At 40.8% G+C, this 17,837-nt stretch overlaps 2 protein-coding genes across 6 annotated transcripts; both read left to right on the forward strand.

Annotated features, from left to right (window-relative positions):
* The first annotated feature begins 239 nt into the window (after positions 1 to 239).
* On the forward strand, positions 240 to 8,440 carry znf711 (zinc finger protein 711). Of its 5 annotated transcripts, none has more exons than XM_041990301.1 (9): positions 240 to 405; positions 1,055 to 1,291; positions 1,443 to 1,522; positions 1,634 to 1,736; positions 2,393 to 3,253; positions 3,339 to 3,485; positions 3,598 to 3,777; positions 5,322 to 5,456; positions 5,581 to 8,440. In XM_041990301.1, exons 4-9 carry the CDS (start codon positions 1,658 to 1,660, stop codon positions 6,759 to 6,761), a joined length of 2,583 nt encoding a protein of 860 aa, XP_041846235.1. In that variant the 5' UTR covers positions 240 to 405; positions 1,055 to 1,291; positions 1,443 to 1,522; positions 1,634 to 1,657; the 3' UTR covers positions 6,762 to 8,440. The 5 variants fall into 5 exon arrangements, with proteins under 5 accessions (XP_041846235.1, XP_041846240.1, XP_041846237.1 ...); XM_041990306.1 differs by having other exon boundaries at positions 1,656 to 1,736; XM_041990303.1 differs by having other exon boundaries at positions 1,058 to 1,291.
* Positions 8,441 to 13,257: 4,817 nt separating this feature from the next.
* kctd12b (potassium channel tetramerisation domain containing 12b) lies at positions 13,258 to 16,605 on the forward strand. Its single transcript, XM_041990560.1, has one exon. The coding sequence runs from the start codon at positions 13,943 to 13,945 to the stop codon at positions 14,792 to 14,794; it is 852 nt and encodes a 283-aa protein (XP_041846494.1). The 5' UTR covers positions 13,258 to 13,942; the 3' UTR covers positions 14,795 to 16,605.
* The last annotated feature ends 1,232 nt before the right edge of the window (positions 16,606 to 17,837 follow it).

The raw sequence follows: 17,837 nt of genomic DNA on the forward strand, positions 1-17,837 counted from the left end.
CAAAATGGCCTACAGGCCTCATCTGCGCATTCAAAGTCTGAGCGCACAAAATGCAAGCTCGTACTTAAATAACGTGTTTGTGCTTTAAGTTTTGAACTTTGTGTTCCAAAGTATGGCGTAAATATATAACCATTAAGACAGACATTGTGTTAATTTAACTCTGCTCTCTTATGCATGACGCAAATAGTATGGGATCAGCGGTAAACGAGGCCACGCATTGTCTGCCCCCCGCCCTCCCTCTGCTTGTCAGGAAGCAAGCTGATTGGCCGAGGCCTAGCAAAGAGTGCCCGGGGATCCAAAACTGCAGGCCGCACTTAGCTTACCGTCAAAAATAAACCAAAACAATAACAGACAAATTTGAGAAGGGGGAGAGACACCGGTAGAGTCAGAAGACGACGTTATCAGGTAAAATTATTCTAAATCGATCGTTGAGGCACGTGGAACGAGACGCAAGGGCCCAGTCAAACGTAGCGGGCCTCTTTCAGCCCTCTCGAAAAACAACATGGAAGATAATGCGGCATGAGCAGCTTCACTTAGCTTAGCAAGCTAGCTAGCCGAACTGGCGGCCGTCGTCGCATAGATTATAGCAACATAAATAAATATGCATGGGCATATTAGTTTACTTTTTGTGCACATGGCATATGTGGTGATGTGTTATCATGTGTCATTGTTGATTAAAAAGCTTTTTAAAACAGGTTATTGTATCTCTTGTATTAGCTTTTAAGCTAAAACAAAATGGCGCTTGGAAAATCAGTCCTAGCATTCTTGCTAGTTAGCCCCAGTGGGTGGAGGGCGGTAGCCCCCTAATACATTACATAATCGAGGTGTTTTCATTGGTGGCCATAAAGTCTGAGCATGTGTACTTTAGTTTAGACCTAATATTATAACGTGTATTAAAAGTTTAGAGTGATAGTATAATGGTAATCTTTGTCTTTCAATCACATAACTGTAGTAGCCAACCACCCCGAACGATACCGCAGTCAGCTGAAGACATGTTTTATTTGCCTTATTTGAATGGTCATGTGACGATAATGCATTTCATCCCCCCAAACAGCAGTTCTCCTACAGAAGTTGTGAGTGGCGCTGCCTTAAAGCGGGTCCCTGGCACACTGAGCTGGACAGTCCTTTGTTTCAATTGGACTCTTACATCAGGCTGAACCAGATCCAGGTGTACAAAGTCCGCAGGTTGATGCAGCATGTAGTACTCCTGATAGGCAGTGGATGGAGCCAGTGGTCAACAAATAACTTCCCACTTTATTAGAGGAAATTAGAATGAGACTTTCTACTTAAGGTGCTTGATACCTTTGTTTTTTTAACCAGCAAATTTTCTGTAGTGACACCAACATGCTTGATATAAACCGAAAAAATAATTTTGTTAAATAGTTTTTGTTGTTCTGAGCATGTGTACCTTTTCTTTTTTCCCTTTTCTCTTTGTGTCACAGTGCTTGATTACCTTGATGGAAGGAAGAACCTCAATTGTCCTATTGGTTTTATTCTAAAGTTCTTGTCACTAAATGTGAAGGTATGGATTTATTACCATGGTGCCATTGTTTTACCTTTCATTTTTATTTTATTTAATACATTTTGAATAGGAAAGTGAACAATTAATGTTATGTGTACTGTCATTTTCAAGCTTTTTTTTTTACACCGCAAAGACATGGATCAGGGAGGAGGGGTGTTGGAGCTGCACACTCAGGAGCTGAAAATGCCCCATGCTATGATCATGCAGGATTTTGGTAGGTAGTTAAGTAGGATAAAATCATATCCAGTATCTTGTAAATGGTATTTAACAATGGCATGCAACATGTAACTCTTGAGAGACTGTCCCACAACTTTGGACAAAGCAAAGCTTAAAGCTTGAGTAATATTACCATTATTCTAAAGCTGTATTTAGACCAAAGAAGCTTCCTCAGAAGCAAGGGATTTTTGAGAGTCCAAATTCACCATGGGAAAAAATGTTGCCTTCTTAATTCCAAAGGATTTTTTGAAAACTTGGCAAGTGTAATTTTAAATAAAAACTTTAATTTTTTGGCTAGTAAAATCTGCTGACAATCTCAGACATGTTTGCTATTTGTAAACATAATTAAAACACAGCCATGTAGTCACTTATGCACTGCAATGTGAGCTGATTTATTGGCTGTACCTACCACACTGTTTCTATTATCTGAGTGGAAAGTAGAAATCTCAAATCTGGAAGAACCAGTTAGTTTTTTTTAAAAAGTCGCTGTGCTTCTATATACCAGGTACGTTACTCAAAGTTTGGCTTATGTTTGCTGCATAGTAATAACAGGGAGGTGAAGCACCTTTGCAGTCATGTGACCTTGGATCTTGCTTCAATTCTATTTTTGTAACCTTTTCATCATGTAGCTGTCTTTGTGTCTTTTTCATACAGTTACAGGCATGGGAGGTCTGGCTCATATTGATGGAGAGCACATTGTGGTGTCTGTGCCTGAGGGCATGCTGCTTTCTGATGTGATGACAGATGAAGGCATCCTCCTGGAGCATGGACTTGAGGTGGAAGGTCTGGAAACTCAAGTGGTTCAAGGCCTTGAGACAGAAGTGGTAGAAGGACTGGAGACTGAAGTGGTGGAGGGCTTACATGCAGATGTAGAGGGCTTGGAGGCTGAGGTTGTTGATGGGCTTCAAACTCATGTGGTGGAGCTGGAGGCTCAGGTTGTTGAGGACCTGGATGGTGAGGTTGAAGTGGAGGGCCTTGAGGCACAAGTGGTTGAGGGCCTGGAAACTGAAGTAGACGTGGAGGGTCTGGAAGCTCATGTTGTTGAAGGCCTCGAGGAAGAGGTGGAAGTGGAGGGCTTAGAAGCTGAGGTTGTTGAAGGTCTGGAGGTAGATGTAGAAAGTCTGCAGTCTCAAGGAGTAGAAGCTCATGAAATCACGAGTGAAGACATGGTCCCCACAGGACACAGTGTGATCATGCCTGAGAATATCCTGGGGACAGAAGTTGCAATAGAGGAAGCCTTGGATGCCCATCATCACCATGTCTTAACATCAGACCTAATTCAGGACTCAAATCACCACCACGATGACATGCCAGACCAGGTTTTTGTGGCAGAACTACTGTCTGAGCACCAAGACAACACACTGGACCACCAGCTTGTGTCACAAGGGTTGATGGTGACAGAAGCGAATTCCGAGACTATAATCCATCAGCAGCTGCCAACTGAGGCTGTTCCTCTGCATACAGATGAGGATGATGATGGAAGGAGCAGCTCTGAGGATTACCTCATGATCTCCCGTAAGACATAACCATAAAATAACACAGCTGCGATAAACACTATTGTATTTCTTTCTGTATAACCAATAATGTTTTGTTATTAAAGTTGATGAAGTGGGAGAGAAGTTGGACATAGGAGACACTCCTCTGGAGATCAGCACTGAAGTAATGGAGGACAAAGAAATCAAAGAGGAGGATGACTCTGAGGTTATCAAAGTCTACATCTTTAAAGCTGAAGCAGATGATGATTTAGGCAAGTGCCCTTTACATCTTTCTGCAACACGTCACTTTTCTCTTTACACGTTCCTGTTAAAAATTGAAGTTGAAACTTTTACAGTGATGAAATAGTTTTCTTTTGTTACTAGGTGGAACAGAAGTCATAACAGAGGATGATTACCAGAACGGCCATCCTGATCTGGAAGCAGCCTCATCAGGCAGACTGGGAGTTGGCCGTGACAAGATGGTGTACATGGCAGTCAAGAACCCACCAAAGGAGGAAGAGGAAGATGATGACGATGACGACAGTGATGACGATGATGACATCAGTATGTTTTCTTTGTGAAACGACATTTAGTCTCTTATCAGGAGGGTTGTGTGTTTTTTAAATCTATATGAAGAGTCAAAACAGCATTCTCACAGCTGAAAGTACATCAGTAAGTGGAGGTAGCTGAAAGTGTAAGTTTCCCTTCCTGACCTTGTTTCCTGCACCCTCACTGAATTTAGCTCCGTGCTGATGGCTCACTCACAATTCCTCCCCACTTAATCCTTGAATGCGTAGTGTCCACTACAGTGGATACATATTTAAAGGCTGTTTTTAAATGCATGCATGGGTGTGGATCGTACATTAGCAACTTCATTGGACATTAGTGAGTCACCAATACGCTGCCACGTATAAAGAATAACTACATTTGATATAGTACATATACATACATTGTAATTACCAAATATGCCTCAGTGATAAACAGGAAAAGAAAATGATACAGGTGTTTTTATAGAAAATTTATATTATATAGGGCTGGGCGATATGGTCTAAAAATAAAATGTCAAATTTTTTTATAACCAAATCCGATTTACGATTTTAATAGTTTTTTTTTTCTTTTACAAAACATAAATAAACTTATTAAAGACATTTATTTGTTTATATAAATTAATGCCAGCAAAAATAAAGCATATATTGTCATAGCTTTTCCACCATATAAACAACTTCATGTCTTACATAGAAATATGCGACACAATGCATCCGTGATCTCTTTCCATCTGGATCCTTATCATACAGGATGCACTGCAGAAATAATTCCCCTGATGAAGGTTGTCTCTTAACTAGGGTTTGTGGGCTAAAGTTGACTTCTGCATCTCATAGAGAGTTATACGCACAGTTAAATCCCGGGCATGAGTGAAGGGTTACTTCACTGAAAATCTGTCAGACAAACACCGTTCTGGTGTGGAGGGAGGGCTAATTCTACTGCTGACTAACTATGGAAAAAAATCCTGATTTTCACAAAAATAAATCTCCTGAAAAGAAAAATTTGATTTATTGATTTTATCAATTAATCGCCCAGCCCTAATATTAATATTACAAGAAATTATTTTATAAATAATTTCATAGATCAAATAGACACTGAGTAAAAGTTAAAATAAGATTAAAAAACAGATAAACATCAATGTGCATGTCTATAGAAGTAAAATATTTTATTTAAAAAAAATGTGGTACTGTTTTGTAATAATTCATCCACCAGAGGGTAAATCAAACCGAATATTCAGTCAGACGCTGGGACATGTCCACAAGCGTCTCAAATGACATATTTGAAACTTGATGTTGCAGTTAATGACCACCAAATCATTGGTCACTAACTTTTGTTACATCTGAGCTTTTTATCAGTGACTTTTAACATTTCTCAGTGACAAATAAAAACCTTTTAAAATGTCAAATGTTGTTTGAACTAGATGATTGATTTGTTTGAAACCAGGACCTGGGCACATTTTTTTTAGCACAGTTCACAAACTGGATGCACAGTGATTGATTTTAGTATTTCTTATTTTTAAAATAAATCATTTAAATTCACTTAAAACTCTTACGTTGTCTGTGCAGGTAATACTATTGACCAGGTGAAGAACGGAGTGGCTACACCTTTTCTGCAAATCAGGGAGGGACTGGGCACAAACCGTGTGCTCAAACCCAAAGCTAAGAAGAAGAAGAAAGGAGAGACACGGCAGTGCCAGACTGGTAAAAATTAGCATGAAACCACTGATGGCCTAAATCTTTTGTTTTTACTGTGCTAAGGACTTGTAATAATCATCCTAAAGATTCATCAGAATAATTTTAGACTTTTTTCCAAACTTTTCTTCAGCTGTCATCATTGGACCAGATGGGATGCCTTTGACAGTCTACCCTTGCCACATCTGTGGAAAGAAGTTTCGCTCACGGGGCTTCCTCAAATGCCATATGAAAAACCACCCAGACCATCTGCTCAAGAAAAAGTACCAGTGTACAGACTGTGACTTTACCACCAACAAGAAGGTTAGTTTTCACAACCACTTGGAAAGTCACAAGCTCCTGAGCCATAACAGTGAGCGATCTCCAGAATATACAGAGTACACGCGGCGCTACCATGAGTCCAGTCCCCTGGGTTCTGATAAGCTCATTGTCAAGGACCGAGAGCCCAAACTGCATCACTGCAAGTACTGCGATTACGAGACAGCCGAACAGGGTCTGCTCAACCGTCACCTGCTGGCAGTGCACAGTAAGAACTTTGCACACGTGTGTGTTGAGTGTGCCAAAGGCTTTCGTCACCCGTCAGAGCTGAAGAAACATATGCGGACCCACACAGGTGAGAAGCCCTATCACTGTCCGCACTGCGAGTTCCGCTGTGCAGATCAGTCCAACTTAAAGACTCACATCAAGAGCAAGCATGGTGCAGATCTGCCCTTCAAGTGCAGCCACTGTCCACAAGCCTATGCTGATGCACGTGAACTCCAGCGTCACATAGAGATGGTGCAAGGCCACAAGACCCACCAGTGTCCGCACTGTGAGCACAAGAGTACCAACTCCAGTGACCTGAAACGGCATATTATCTCAGTTCACACCAAGGACTTTCCCCATCAGTGTGACGTATGTGAGAAAGGCTTTCATAGGCCATCTGAGTTGAAGAAACACGCCGAGACACACAAGGGCAACAAGGTGCACCAGTGTCGGCATTGTAACTTCAATGCTCCTGACACTTTCACCCTGAGTCGCCATATCCTGTCCTTGCATACAAAGGACCTCCCCTTCAAGTGCAAGCGCTGCCGGCGAGGCTTCCGGCAGCCCGCCGAGCTGAAGAAACACATGAAGACACATAGTGGTAGAAAGGTTTATCAGTGCCAGTATTGTGAGTATAACAGTACGGACGCTTCTGGCTTCAAACGACACGTCATCTCCATTCACACCAAGGACTACCCCCACCGATGCGACTACTGCACCAAGGGCTTTAGGAGGCCTTCGGAGAAAAGCCAGCACATAGCCAGGCATCACAAAGACATGTTGATGTAATAAACACACTCCTTTCCCGAGTAAATCTGTGTCACACACCCAGAGGTAATGTTAGTGTATTAACAAAGAAATGACTGATGCAGGCAGAACATGAAGATGTTATATTTGCTGTTTGGTGTTGTATAAGGTTTAAACCTCCTCCCTAGGGGTAATGCAAGAACATGTTTTAGACGGTGTGAAGTCTAAAAAGACTGTGCGCACTGAGTGGAACAGCTGTAAATGATCTTTTGTTGCAGAAAATCACATAAGAACATATATTCAGGGTCTTAAATGTCTATATTTTTCTACCCATTCAGCTGAAATGCTGCAAGATGATGACTATGTCAGTGCTTTGTGGACATCATGCTATTTCTTCAGTTGATGCAGAAAGAGTACAGTTTGGCTCCATCGTACCAACCAGTATCTTTTCCTTATTAACCAGCTTTTACCCTGATGTTTTTCTCAGTGTTATCTGATATTAAATATTCAGAAACATCCATGAGTTCAAACTGAGTTGTCAATGATGTTGGCATACATAATGCATCATGAAAAACTTTTTACATCAATTTTACCAGTTTAATTTCCATCATTGTTGGATTTTTCCTCCTAAGCCCAAACAATTTGAGTTCCATTAAATTGATCATGTATTAATAATACAGATTATTTTATGTAATATATGTCTTAAAAAGAAGAATCAGACATTTTCTGGCTCTGTTGGAAGTGTAATGCCAGGAAAGAGAAGGGCACAGCTCATATATTAGAATATCCCTTTAGTGTACACACATTTCTGACAGAAATCTGATGATCTGCTATGTTGATGCAGATAACTGACCATTGTATTATTATTATTATCATTATTATTATTATTATTATTATATGAACACAACAGATGGCTGACTTCACGTTTCATAACCCCTGAAGTGATTATATTGTATCTTGACTGCCACTGTAAGTTGCATACGTGTGATGTTACCTATGACACAGATGTACTCTGCTAACCATTTGATTGCAATCATGCCTTACATCTGTTGGTCTTTATCCCTTAAGCACTGATGAACACACCTAATCAGAAAAGAAGTGATTCTTAACTCTCAAACATGCTGTATCAATGCCATTCTCTTGGAGATTATGTGTTTGAGTCAGTAGAAAGCACTTTAATGTTTTTCTTTTCTTTTTTTGTTTCTTTTTTCTTTTTTTGTGTATTTTGATGACATATGGGAGTTAATTGTCTAGGGATGTATCTCTATGTATAAAGATATATCCATTTAAAAAACACAGAGCTTAGGGGTAAAGGTGAGGATTGTTTTGAGTATTAACTCTTAACAAGTGGGCACGATTCATCACTGCATAATTGAATTGTCATTGGAAGTTGTGGGTGAAACCATGTATTGTTTTGTTCTATGGATAAGTGATCGGGTTTTGTGTTTTGTTTGTGCTCACTAACAAGTCTCCCACACATTAGTCCTTCAGTCCTAAATAACCAAACCAGTCCCAGTCATGGGATTATTTCCTTGAAGTCAGTGGTCATTATATTGGCATTAGTCTTTAAAGTATGCACATATGATGTCTCCATGAAATTAATTGTGGTATATATTAAAAATCCCCGCATTTCGTGTACTTTAGTCTATATTTTTCTTTCAGTCTGATTGTGGATAAACTACTGGTGGGGAAGAACCAAAATAAACAATTATCTTTTTAAAGTTTTTGTGCTTTCTCTCCAAGAAGATGGAAATTTCAAAACCCCTGTAGTGTAGCACCTTTATTTCAGTTATACACATATAAAATAGGTTATGCTTGGAGTGACTTTCTTTTAGTTGACAACTGTCAGTTTGTAATTCAGAGATTAAAGTGTACATACTTCCTTGTATCGTCTTAAAGGTTTATAGGCCAACGTGAGGCAGAAGATACCATCACTCTGTATCACTAGTTGACATCTTGTTTCAACTTTTATTGTGCATATTTTCAGTTTTTTTAGAGACTCGTCTCCTGTGATCCACCTGCAGTTTTAAGAGCATCTCAAACTCAGCAAGTAGATTTGATCAGTTCTGTAAAAGCTGGTGTTTCAATTGCTTCAAACAACATTCAGGGCTGTACTCGCTTTGCAAACGACTCAAACACTCTTAGTGCTGCATTTAAAATGGTTGGATGTTGTTGACAACAGGGAAAACAGGAGTTACAGTGAGCCATTATGAACAATAACAATATTTTTTTTTTTTTTTCTGTTTTGTCACAATTTCACACATCTCCTTTAGCTATTGTATCAGAAATCAGCAGTGATGATTAATGCCTGCTCAGTGTCTCGCACGGGCATACACACACCAAAAGATCAACCTTTGGTTGTTATCAGTGGTTGGAATGTTGCTTATATAAATTTATGTTAAAGGCTTTAAATCTAATATTAAGGATTTGCTTACATTTTTACCTCTGTCAAGGCAGAGGTTATGTATTGAGTAGCATTGGTCTGTCTGTTACCAACATAACTCAAAAATTCATGGACGGATTATAATAAATTTCAGGAAATCTCAGAAATGGGATAAAGAAAAAGTGATTTGATTTTGGGGGTGATCCGAATCACTGATGGGTAATGCCCTGGTCTATAGTGTGCCTGACTTTCCTGTGCCTTGGGGGCGTGGGTTGCTCTTGGGCTTCTGGGGCCCTGGGCACTGTGCTCTATCCACCTCCGCCGACCCCGGCCTCCTGGCCCTTAAACTCCGTGCCCGTGGGGCACTCTGGCTAAGGCCTTCCTCTTCTACCTTCTGGACGGATGCGTGGTGGTCCCTATGGTAGGTTGGGTGGAATACGTGCTCTGAGTTGGTCTCCCAGGTCCCGGGTCTCTCTGGTCTGCCTCTGATCTTTGTGGTGACCCGGTCACATTAGCATGATCACTGATCACTATTGATGCCTGATATTTTGGCCCTACATTTACTAACCTTCATGCTGATACAATCACAATGTGGTCATGTGGGTTTAATCACCTGCAGTTACGTTCATGCTGTCTTTGTGTAGCTTACATTTTTTTTGTTGTGATTTTTTTTTTACAGCTTGTCTGTCTTGTTATGGGTCCTTCTGATGAGTGTCATCTTTGTTTTCTTGAAGATGTTGCAGGCAGTTTTCTGTTTCCCTAACAGCTGTAGCAACTGTTTGTCTGGTTTTTCCTGTTAAGACGCAACATTTCATTCTGTTAGTATCTATCAGGTGTATCCTTGTCTCTTTTTTTTTGTCCTCTCTTCCCTCTCTTTTTCCTTTTTATTTATTTTCTCCTTTCTTTTTGCCCCCACCCGTTTTGTCAGGTCCAGCATAAATATGTAAATTCAGCAATAGACAAATTTAAAAATAATAATACTTAAATTATCATGAGGAGCCTTATAACCATAAAGCTCTTCTTGGCAAAGCAAATTTGTTTGGCTCAACCAGACCACCATTCTGCTTGCTGTAATGCTGGACAGGACAAGGTAAAAAAAAAAAAGAAAGAAAAATGATTCTTTACTATGGGGAGATGGGGATTATTTGGTCATTATGACTTTTAACAAAAACATAAACCATCATGGGCAAAGAAAAAATAGCAGTGGTTTGGTGGAGGTCTGCGCTTTGAGTGTTTCTAGTTCATAAATATTTCAACAATTAAAGAGAAAATCTCAACACTACATAGCCTGACTACCCTCCTTTTAAAGTATATTTGTGAAGGGTTTGTCAATATCCCTGGCCAGTAGAGATCCATGCTCAGTGCTAGCCATGCAACCTGTTTTGTAGGTGAGGCAAGGTTGGCACTGTTATTTCTAATAAGATGTTTCACAACAACCTTAAATCTGATTGATTTTATGTTCTGTTTAAATCAGATCTCTTCTTTGAAACTCAAGTTTAAACTGATAATGTCCTCAGACTGATAGTAATGTCAATTGAGTCTTTAATTTATTTCACAATCTTCAAGAACTAGTAGTATGTGGGAAGGAAATCATTTATTTTTGTCAGTGATAAATGCTGTAACATATTTTTCATTTGTATCCATGATGTGTTAATGGAGCAGATCTTGTTTGGGAGAGGGATCAGAAAAGGAAGGAACTTATTAAAATACTTCAGTGCAATTAGTGGAAAAGACAATGAAAGCACTTACTGAATAAGGAATAAAGTTAAGTTTTTTAAATTTACACATTTACCTTTACATAACAGCTTGCAGTAATCACCAGTGTGTGGGGAGTTTTAGTCAAAAACCTGCATCTTCTGCCTTTACATGGGTCAGTCAGTCACACTTGTAGCAAAACATCTTGTGTGAATTGAATTGAGGTGTGTTTAGTTTCATGTCAGTGTCATCATGTAAGATAAGTGACGTCTCGTGCTGAGGACAATGAGGCTGTGCAGATTGGTTCATACAGGCATCACTAACAGCTCAGGATATAGATGCAACTACCTCTTCATTTTCGTTGATCCCACAAAATATCTCATAAATCACTCACTGGGTGCTGCTGTCAGCAGAAAACAGAAGAAGTGCAGATCAATCTGCAGACATATCCATAAAATACTCTAAATAACTTTTCTTTTGTCACTGCATAATTTAGCTATTCTATATTAGCAGCATTTTTTTAATCCGTGCATTTTGAAATTGCAACAATAAGCACATTTCCCCCCCTGAGAAATCTGAACCACCATACCTCTCTCTCAGGTTGCAAGCTTCATCTCTGCTCACACACTCACACACAGAGTACACCTAGCAGACTCAGAAGGCCATCACTGTGATGAAAACTGACAGTCGCAAATAGATAATCCAGCTGCTGCGGAAGGTCAAACCAATTTATTTGATGTAGTCATTTTTTCCGTATTTCTGAGCATCACTGAGTGCACCGTGGATGTGATTAGAATGATGAACCCGCCACTAATTGAGGTGCATTTAGTGAAAAGATGATCATTTATACACAATGAGTACAATTTTACCAACTTTAATTTTTCATTGAACCGCAGGGATGAATTCTTTCTAAAAACTAAAACTATTCCAACATATTCCTGTTACTTTTGCTGAGGACTCTACAGGATTTTGATGATGCACAGTGTATCACTCTTAATTATTTTATTGACTGTGAAGATCAAATGGAGCTGGGACAGTGTCATCAACTTGCCTCATTGGCAGAAAGCCCTACCACATTAGCTCCAGCTCCCACTGTGGCCCACATAATCACAGTCATCCGATGCAGATTGTTGATGACGAGGCTGTAGTGTGAGCCAGCTGGAGACTGCAGGGCCTTCAGGGAACTGAGTGCCAGATTGCCTGGTGATGGATGGAGTTGGGGTGGGGGGCGGAGACGAACGACTGGTCAGCTGATTAGTCAGGGGAAAGGCCTTTGTCGTGAACAACAAAACATGACTTTGGTAGAAAGAAATGGGAAGAATTGCTTTAACAGACCTGTTAACTGTGACTCACCTGCATTGCCTCATTGTGGGTTCAAATATGAAGCTGATGGAACTTGTTTAGCATGTTTTCAGGCCTCAAACTGCTCATTAAAAAAAGAAAGATCTATTTTCAATGTACCTGACCTGGAGGGTTTAAAATGTCCAAATCACAAGTGTGTAAGCTTCAAAGATCAGATACACAGCACAGATTGACTTTCTCTCTGCAGCAGCAGTACTGCAGCCTCGTCAAACTGTTCACAGGTTATTCAAACATTCGTGTTGAATGTTGATCAGAAAAACACATTTATAACCAAAGATGTGCTCAAACTAGGAAGCTTCCAAAGCTATGGCTATAACTCTGTATTTGTTTAACATCATATAATGAAGAACAATCAGATTAAATCAATTTGGAAGTGAAAGTCTTTCCCCTTCAATTAGATAGATAGATAGATAGATAGATAGATAGATAGATAGATAGATAGATAGATAGATAGATAGATAGATAGATAGATAGATAGATAGATAGATAGATAGATAGATAGATAGATAGATAGACTTTATTGCGGACTCGTGGTCCATAGTAAAAAACAAACAGACAGACAGACAGACAAATAACAATGTACAACAAGGGCATAAAAATACCAATAAAAAGAGCTTCAATCTTTTAAAAGGCAATTATACCAGTGTCTCCACAAATCAGAGAAATAGCGGATGGCCATGTATTTAATATTTGTTAACAATAAAATCATCATATTTTCTGATGCATTCAGACGACACATTCACTGGATGTCGCTGTTTCCCCATTCTTCTGGATCATTGTCAGTTTTCCCCAAAGCAAAATGTATTTAAATCAAAGAGCACTCCGAAGATTTAAATGACACTCCATATGTGACACAGGCAGTGCAATTATTTAACCTTTTGATCGCTTTAAACTACTCCGACAAGTGCGTTTGGAAATTTAGCAATTAACATTTCAGTACAGCTTTTGACAAAACTGACAAACACTATTAGCCTGACTCCCCTGAGGCACTGTAAAGGTCCTTGGCAGATAAGTTATTTCGACTCGGGTCACAGCAGAGGCGCGTCATCATAGGTGGGCGTGGCTATCCAGGAGAAATATCTGCGGATCCCTGGTTAAACTGCAGCTAGAGGTACAGTCTGACACGAGACAGGAGCAGAGGCTAAGCGGCTCGCGTAAATCTCACTGTCCGAGTGATGGAACCGTTGGAGATCTTTTTATTCACCTTTATAATCTCTCACTACATCTTTAAAGTCTTCATCCTCCGGTTTTTTGCTGACAACATCACACCTGTCGTCTTCATCACTAACCATGAATTGCTCAATGGAAGTTTGGTCATCTGATCTTTTTTTGCGCCAGGACAACCGACCAAAATTGGAGGAAGAGGAGTCGTTATGAGCAGCTGCGTAAATATTACATTTCCTGCTCGGAGAACTGGTGTGAAACAGAGAATTCCATCCTCTGGATACCACATCTTTCTGCGCGTAAAGGACGTGAACACCACGGATCCGTTCAGCCCTGCCTGAAACACACCGCGCTATGTTGTAGCAGTTAAGGAGAAGCGCTGTAGTTAGAATAGAGGCTGTGCTTCTATCGGCTTTTAGGGGAGCTTTTATTATTATTGCGCGCAGAGCAACTGCTCGCAGCATTTTCAGCCGCTCAGCTGCTACGGGCAGACTGCTGGAGGACCTGAAAGTCTTTAGACACGCAACAGGCCGCTACAATCACTGTGAGGCTTTGCTGAAAACATTTATAAGTTCACCAGAGTTTTTAAAGCTTCGTCCAGGTGCAGCAGAGCTTAAGCATGGCTTTACCAGATAGTGGCATATCTGGGGAGGAGGTCCCCTTTCCTGAGATAATTGAGCTAAATGTTGGTGGCCAGGTGTATATTACCCGCTACTCTACCCTTACAAGTGTGCCGGACTCTCTGCTGTGGGAGATGTTCAATCGAAAATCAGCCAAAGGACTGGCCAGGGACACCAAAGGGCGCTTCTTTGTGGACCGTGATGGTTTCCTCTTCCGTTACATCCTGGACTACATGCGGGATCAACAGCTGGTTCTCCCAGACCACTTCCCTGAGCGTGGTCGTCTCCAGAGGGAAGCCGAGTTCTTCAACCTGCCTGAGCTTGTCAAGTTGCTGGCACCTAAAATCAGCAAACAGAACTCCCTGGGTGACGAAGGATGTCAGAGTGACCCAGAGGACTCCTCGCCTGGGACTGACACAGCACGTAACCTCGGCTCCCTTGGAGCTGCTGCTGCAGCCTGTGCCAGCCTGGTACCTGGTGCCATGGATGGCAAACGCTCTGGGTTCATCACGATTGGTTATAGAGGCTCATACACCCTGGGCCGCGACAGCCACACTGATGCCAAATTCCGCCGGGTTGCACGGATAATGGTGTGTGGAAAGACCTCCCTGGCTAAGGAGGTGTTTGGAGAGACTCTTAATGAGAGCCGTGACCCTGACCGCCCCCCTGAGCGCTACACATCCCGCTACTATCTCAAGTTCACCTTTCTGGAACAGGCCTTTGACAAGCTGGCAGACGCAGGCTTTCACATGGTGGCCTGTAATTCCACAGGAACCTGCGCCTTTGCCCACGAGCAGACGGATGACAAGATCTGGACCAGCTACACTGAATATGTATTCTACCGTGAGTGAGACTATTGGCTTTGTTCCCCTGGCCCCCCCTCACCCTGCCTCCAAGAGACCTTCCCACCCCTCCTCCTTCCTAAAGCCTCCAGCCATCCTTTCTTGCTCTCTCTGATGGCTTCTGGTCCAGTAGGTGTACTGTAGATGTTGTGCCCTTCCATCTCTCTTTGCAGCCTCTCATGAACAGCACCCAGCTGCTTTGACTCTTCATGCCCTTTCTGTGGGTCGAATCCACAGCTTTCCTCTTCAACCACAAATCCAACTTCCTCCTCATCCTCAGGTCCAGCTTTTGTCCTCTTTTTAAGTCGCCGCTCTAGTTGTAGTTCCCATTGCTCAACTACAGTAGCCCCATATCCTTCCCTGCAGAGACTGATACCCTCTATGTGCTATTCCCCTTTTGTACCCTGTATACTTCATATGACTTGGTGAAGCACAATACTGTATCCAAGAGCTAATTTTTTTAAATAAGCGCTCCAGTGTGTCCATATGACTATTACACCTGTCATAAGGGCATAAGGGAAAGGGCTTAAAGAGTTGCTGTGATGTACAGTAATATACTTTGCCTGCGTACTTGAGCAGAATGGACCGTCTCCTGCTCATCTGAACTAAATTACCAAATAATTGGACATCTTATCAGCCTTGAGGGACACGAATGGCCCCAGTATAAAATAGCAGTGTAATCTAATTTCCTTCTGGTTTTATTAAATGTGACCAGCAACCACATGGTGTGGGTACGTGCCATAGTTATAATGTGTTAAGTTGTTGTTTCGAAGGAATGCAGCTTAATGCTGCCACGCAGACAAGAAAAAGCAGGGAAGTAGAATGTATCCTGTGTGAGGAGCTTCTTCTTCAGAGAAGACGCTGGATTTGTGGCAAATGGCTGTCATGAAAAAGTTAAAACATCAAGAAGTCTCAGAATAAAAAAAGATCTTTGTATTGATTGTGCAATGAAGCTATCAGTATTTTAATTACCCACATGGGGGGGATGAAAGGTGTGAGATGTTTTGTTTTTCTTCATTAACATTTCTTTGTATTATTACATATTAAAAAGCTTTCTTTTTTCTTGTTGCTGTGAACCACTTCTTGGGATAGACTTACACCATGACCTTTTGTTTGCAAAAGAAAAAAGAAAATTGATAGTAACCACAGCTGATTGTGTTTTCAGTATCAACAATAATGTAACTCTTCATACTCAGCTCAGTATTAGATGAAGCTGCTGCATATTTGATGATAGTGCTCACTTACTGTAAGTGAATACCCATGAGAGAGGGTAGGATTACGATGTAGCCAGCCGAAGCCAATCGTTTTCTCACTGCCGTAGCAAGGGCACTGTGAGGGCAGTTTAAGTTATACAAGAGAGCCACATACAGCCTCAGGACAGGTCTGCATATCATATACCTCAGACTAAAACACAAGCTGAAGCTGTTTAAAGCCAACAAAGGATCCAGCAGACTGTGTAAAAAAGAGAGAAAATATTTAAAATATAGATACAGTAGTAAGATAAAGAAACGGAAATTTATGGTAGTAAGTTTGGTTGGAGAAAGAGACAGCGAACAGTCAGTGCAGAATTTCAGCTAAGCTAAAAGGTGTTGGATTGTAGTTTTATGTCTGACAGTGACAAAAGTTTTTTGGTTATTTTCTGAAATGTCTATAAATCACAATGTTGTGTTTCAGTGTGATGAAGTGATGTTGACATCTGAGTCAGTATGTTAAACCTGCAGTTTGTTTGTACTGCAGTGTGTATGGCGTAGATGACACTGAAATTAGAAGTGTTCAACAGAAGGCAAAGTGATTTGTTAAATAAAAATGTGTTTTCTTTCTATCTTGCTTGTATTTTCCATTCATAACCAAAACGGGATTTCACTTTTTAAATGACAATGAGCACAAATTAGCAGGAAAAATGTCACATGCCCCTACAGGAGCTCATCAGTCCAGTGTTTAAATTTCACACTATGCAGCTCAGTCACAAGAATGCCCATTTAGCATTTCCCCATAAATGGAAATGTCACTAGAAGTAAACTCTACTTATCAAATGTTAAACAATCCTCCCTCAGGCACCATGTCCCTCATTGCTCCATATGCTTTCCCTTTTACTCTTTTTTTTTTGTTCTCAGCCCGGTCTTGTATCGAGCACTTGACCAGAAAACAGAGCCAAAATAGAAACGAGGACGTTCATCGATAACAAGCTATGTTAAAGCAGATTACAAAATCCTTTAATTATTTATTTATTTTGCTTTTTTTCCCAATAACTGACCCAATAATCTAAATTTAGGAATTGTTGAACTATTGTAATATCCGACAATGCTTCCTTTAGAGAAAAAAGGAAAAAAAAAAAGCTCAATTCTAAAGGATTAGAGATGATTTCTGGCTTATGTTAATATAAAACAGTATCTGAATGCAGCACACCCACAGATATCAAAGTAGCCACAAAATGCATATGAAAAACAAGCTGGGTTATTTTAATGTAGGTGAGACCATCAGGTATTAATCTATAAACCTTGATTATCCTTTTTTCCCCTGTTTTTTCCTTTTAACCAAAAGATTATCACGTGCTAATTTCTCCAGTATAATACCTCCAAACCTGATCTCAGGCTGGCCTAGATAAAAGCATTGCTGACAAACTCCAGAAGAATTATTGAAACATTTATGTGGTTAACTTTCTGGGACAGAGCCTGCAGGGTCTCCCCCCCCCCCCCGTCCAAACAAACACACCCGCAGGCAACATTCCTCAGCCACCATCCAATGGCACGATATAGCAATGCCAGCGTGCCAGGGTCGGTCATTAGCACATGCATGGAAAGACATATCTCATGCGTGAAATTCCAGGCATTGGTCTCCCAAACCGCCGCCCATCTTTACCCCCAAGAGTTGCCTTGACACTCGACATTCTACAGCTGATGTGTGAGAAGTGCTGACACTCACACTGTGATGAAATGCTACTTTTTTCTCTTAATCTCTGTTGTGAAACTTGTGGCTAAAAAGTGTAGCATGATTGCTTGTGTGCCATTAAGAAGCAGGTTTTAGTTGTGTCACCATAGTGATATGCCTGTTC

This window comes from Melanotaenia boesemani, chromosome 7, assembly GCF_017639745.1.
Source record: "Melanotaenia boesemani isolate fMelBoe1 chromosome 7, fMelBoe1.pri, whole genome shotgun sequence".
Taxonomy (NCBI): Eukaryota; Metazoa; Chordata; class Actinopteri; order Atheriniformes; family Melanotaeniidae; genus Melanotaenia; species Melanotaenia boesemani.

Bases quoted from the DNA above. Each gene is read 5' to 3' on its own strand.
- znf711 (XM_041990301.1), top strand. From the start codon at position 1,658: ATGGATCAGGGAGGAGGGGTGTTGGAGCTGCACACTCAGGAGCTGAAA. The intron at 1,737-2,392 runs GTAGGTAGTTAA...TTTTTCATACAG, and splicing joins TATGATCATGCAGGATTTTG to TTACAGGCATGGGAGGTCTG. The intron at 3,254-3,338 runs GTAAGACATAAC...TTGTTATTAAAG, and splicing joins GGATTACCTCATGATCTCCC to TTGATGAAGTGGGAGAGAAG.
- kctd12b (XM_041990560.1), top strand. From the start codon at position 13,943: ATGGCTTTACCAGATAGTGGCATATCTGGGGAGGAGGTCCCCTTTCCT.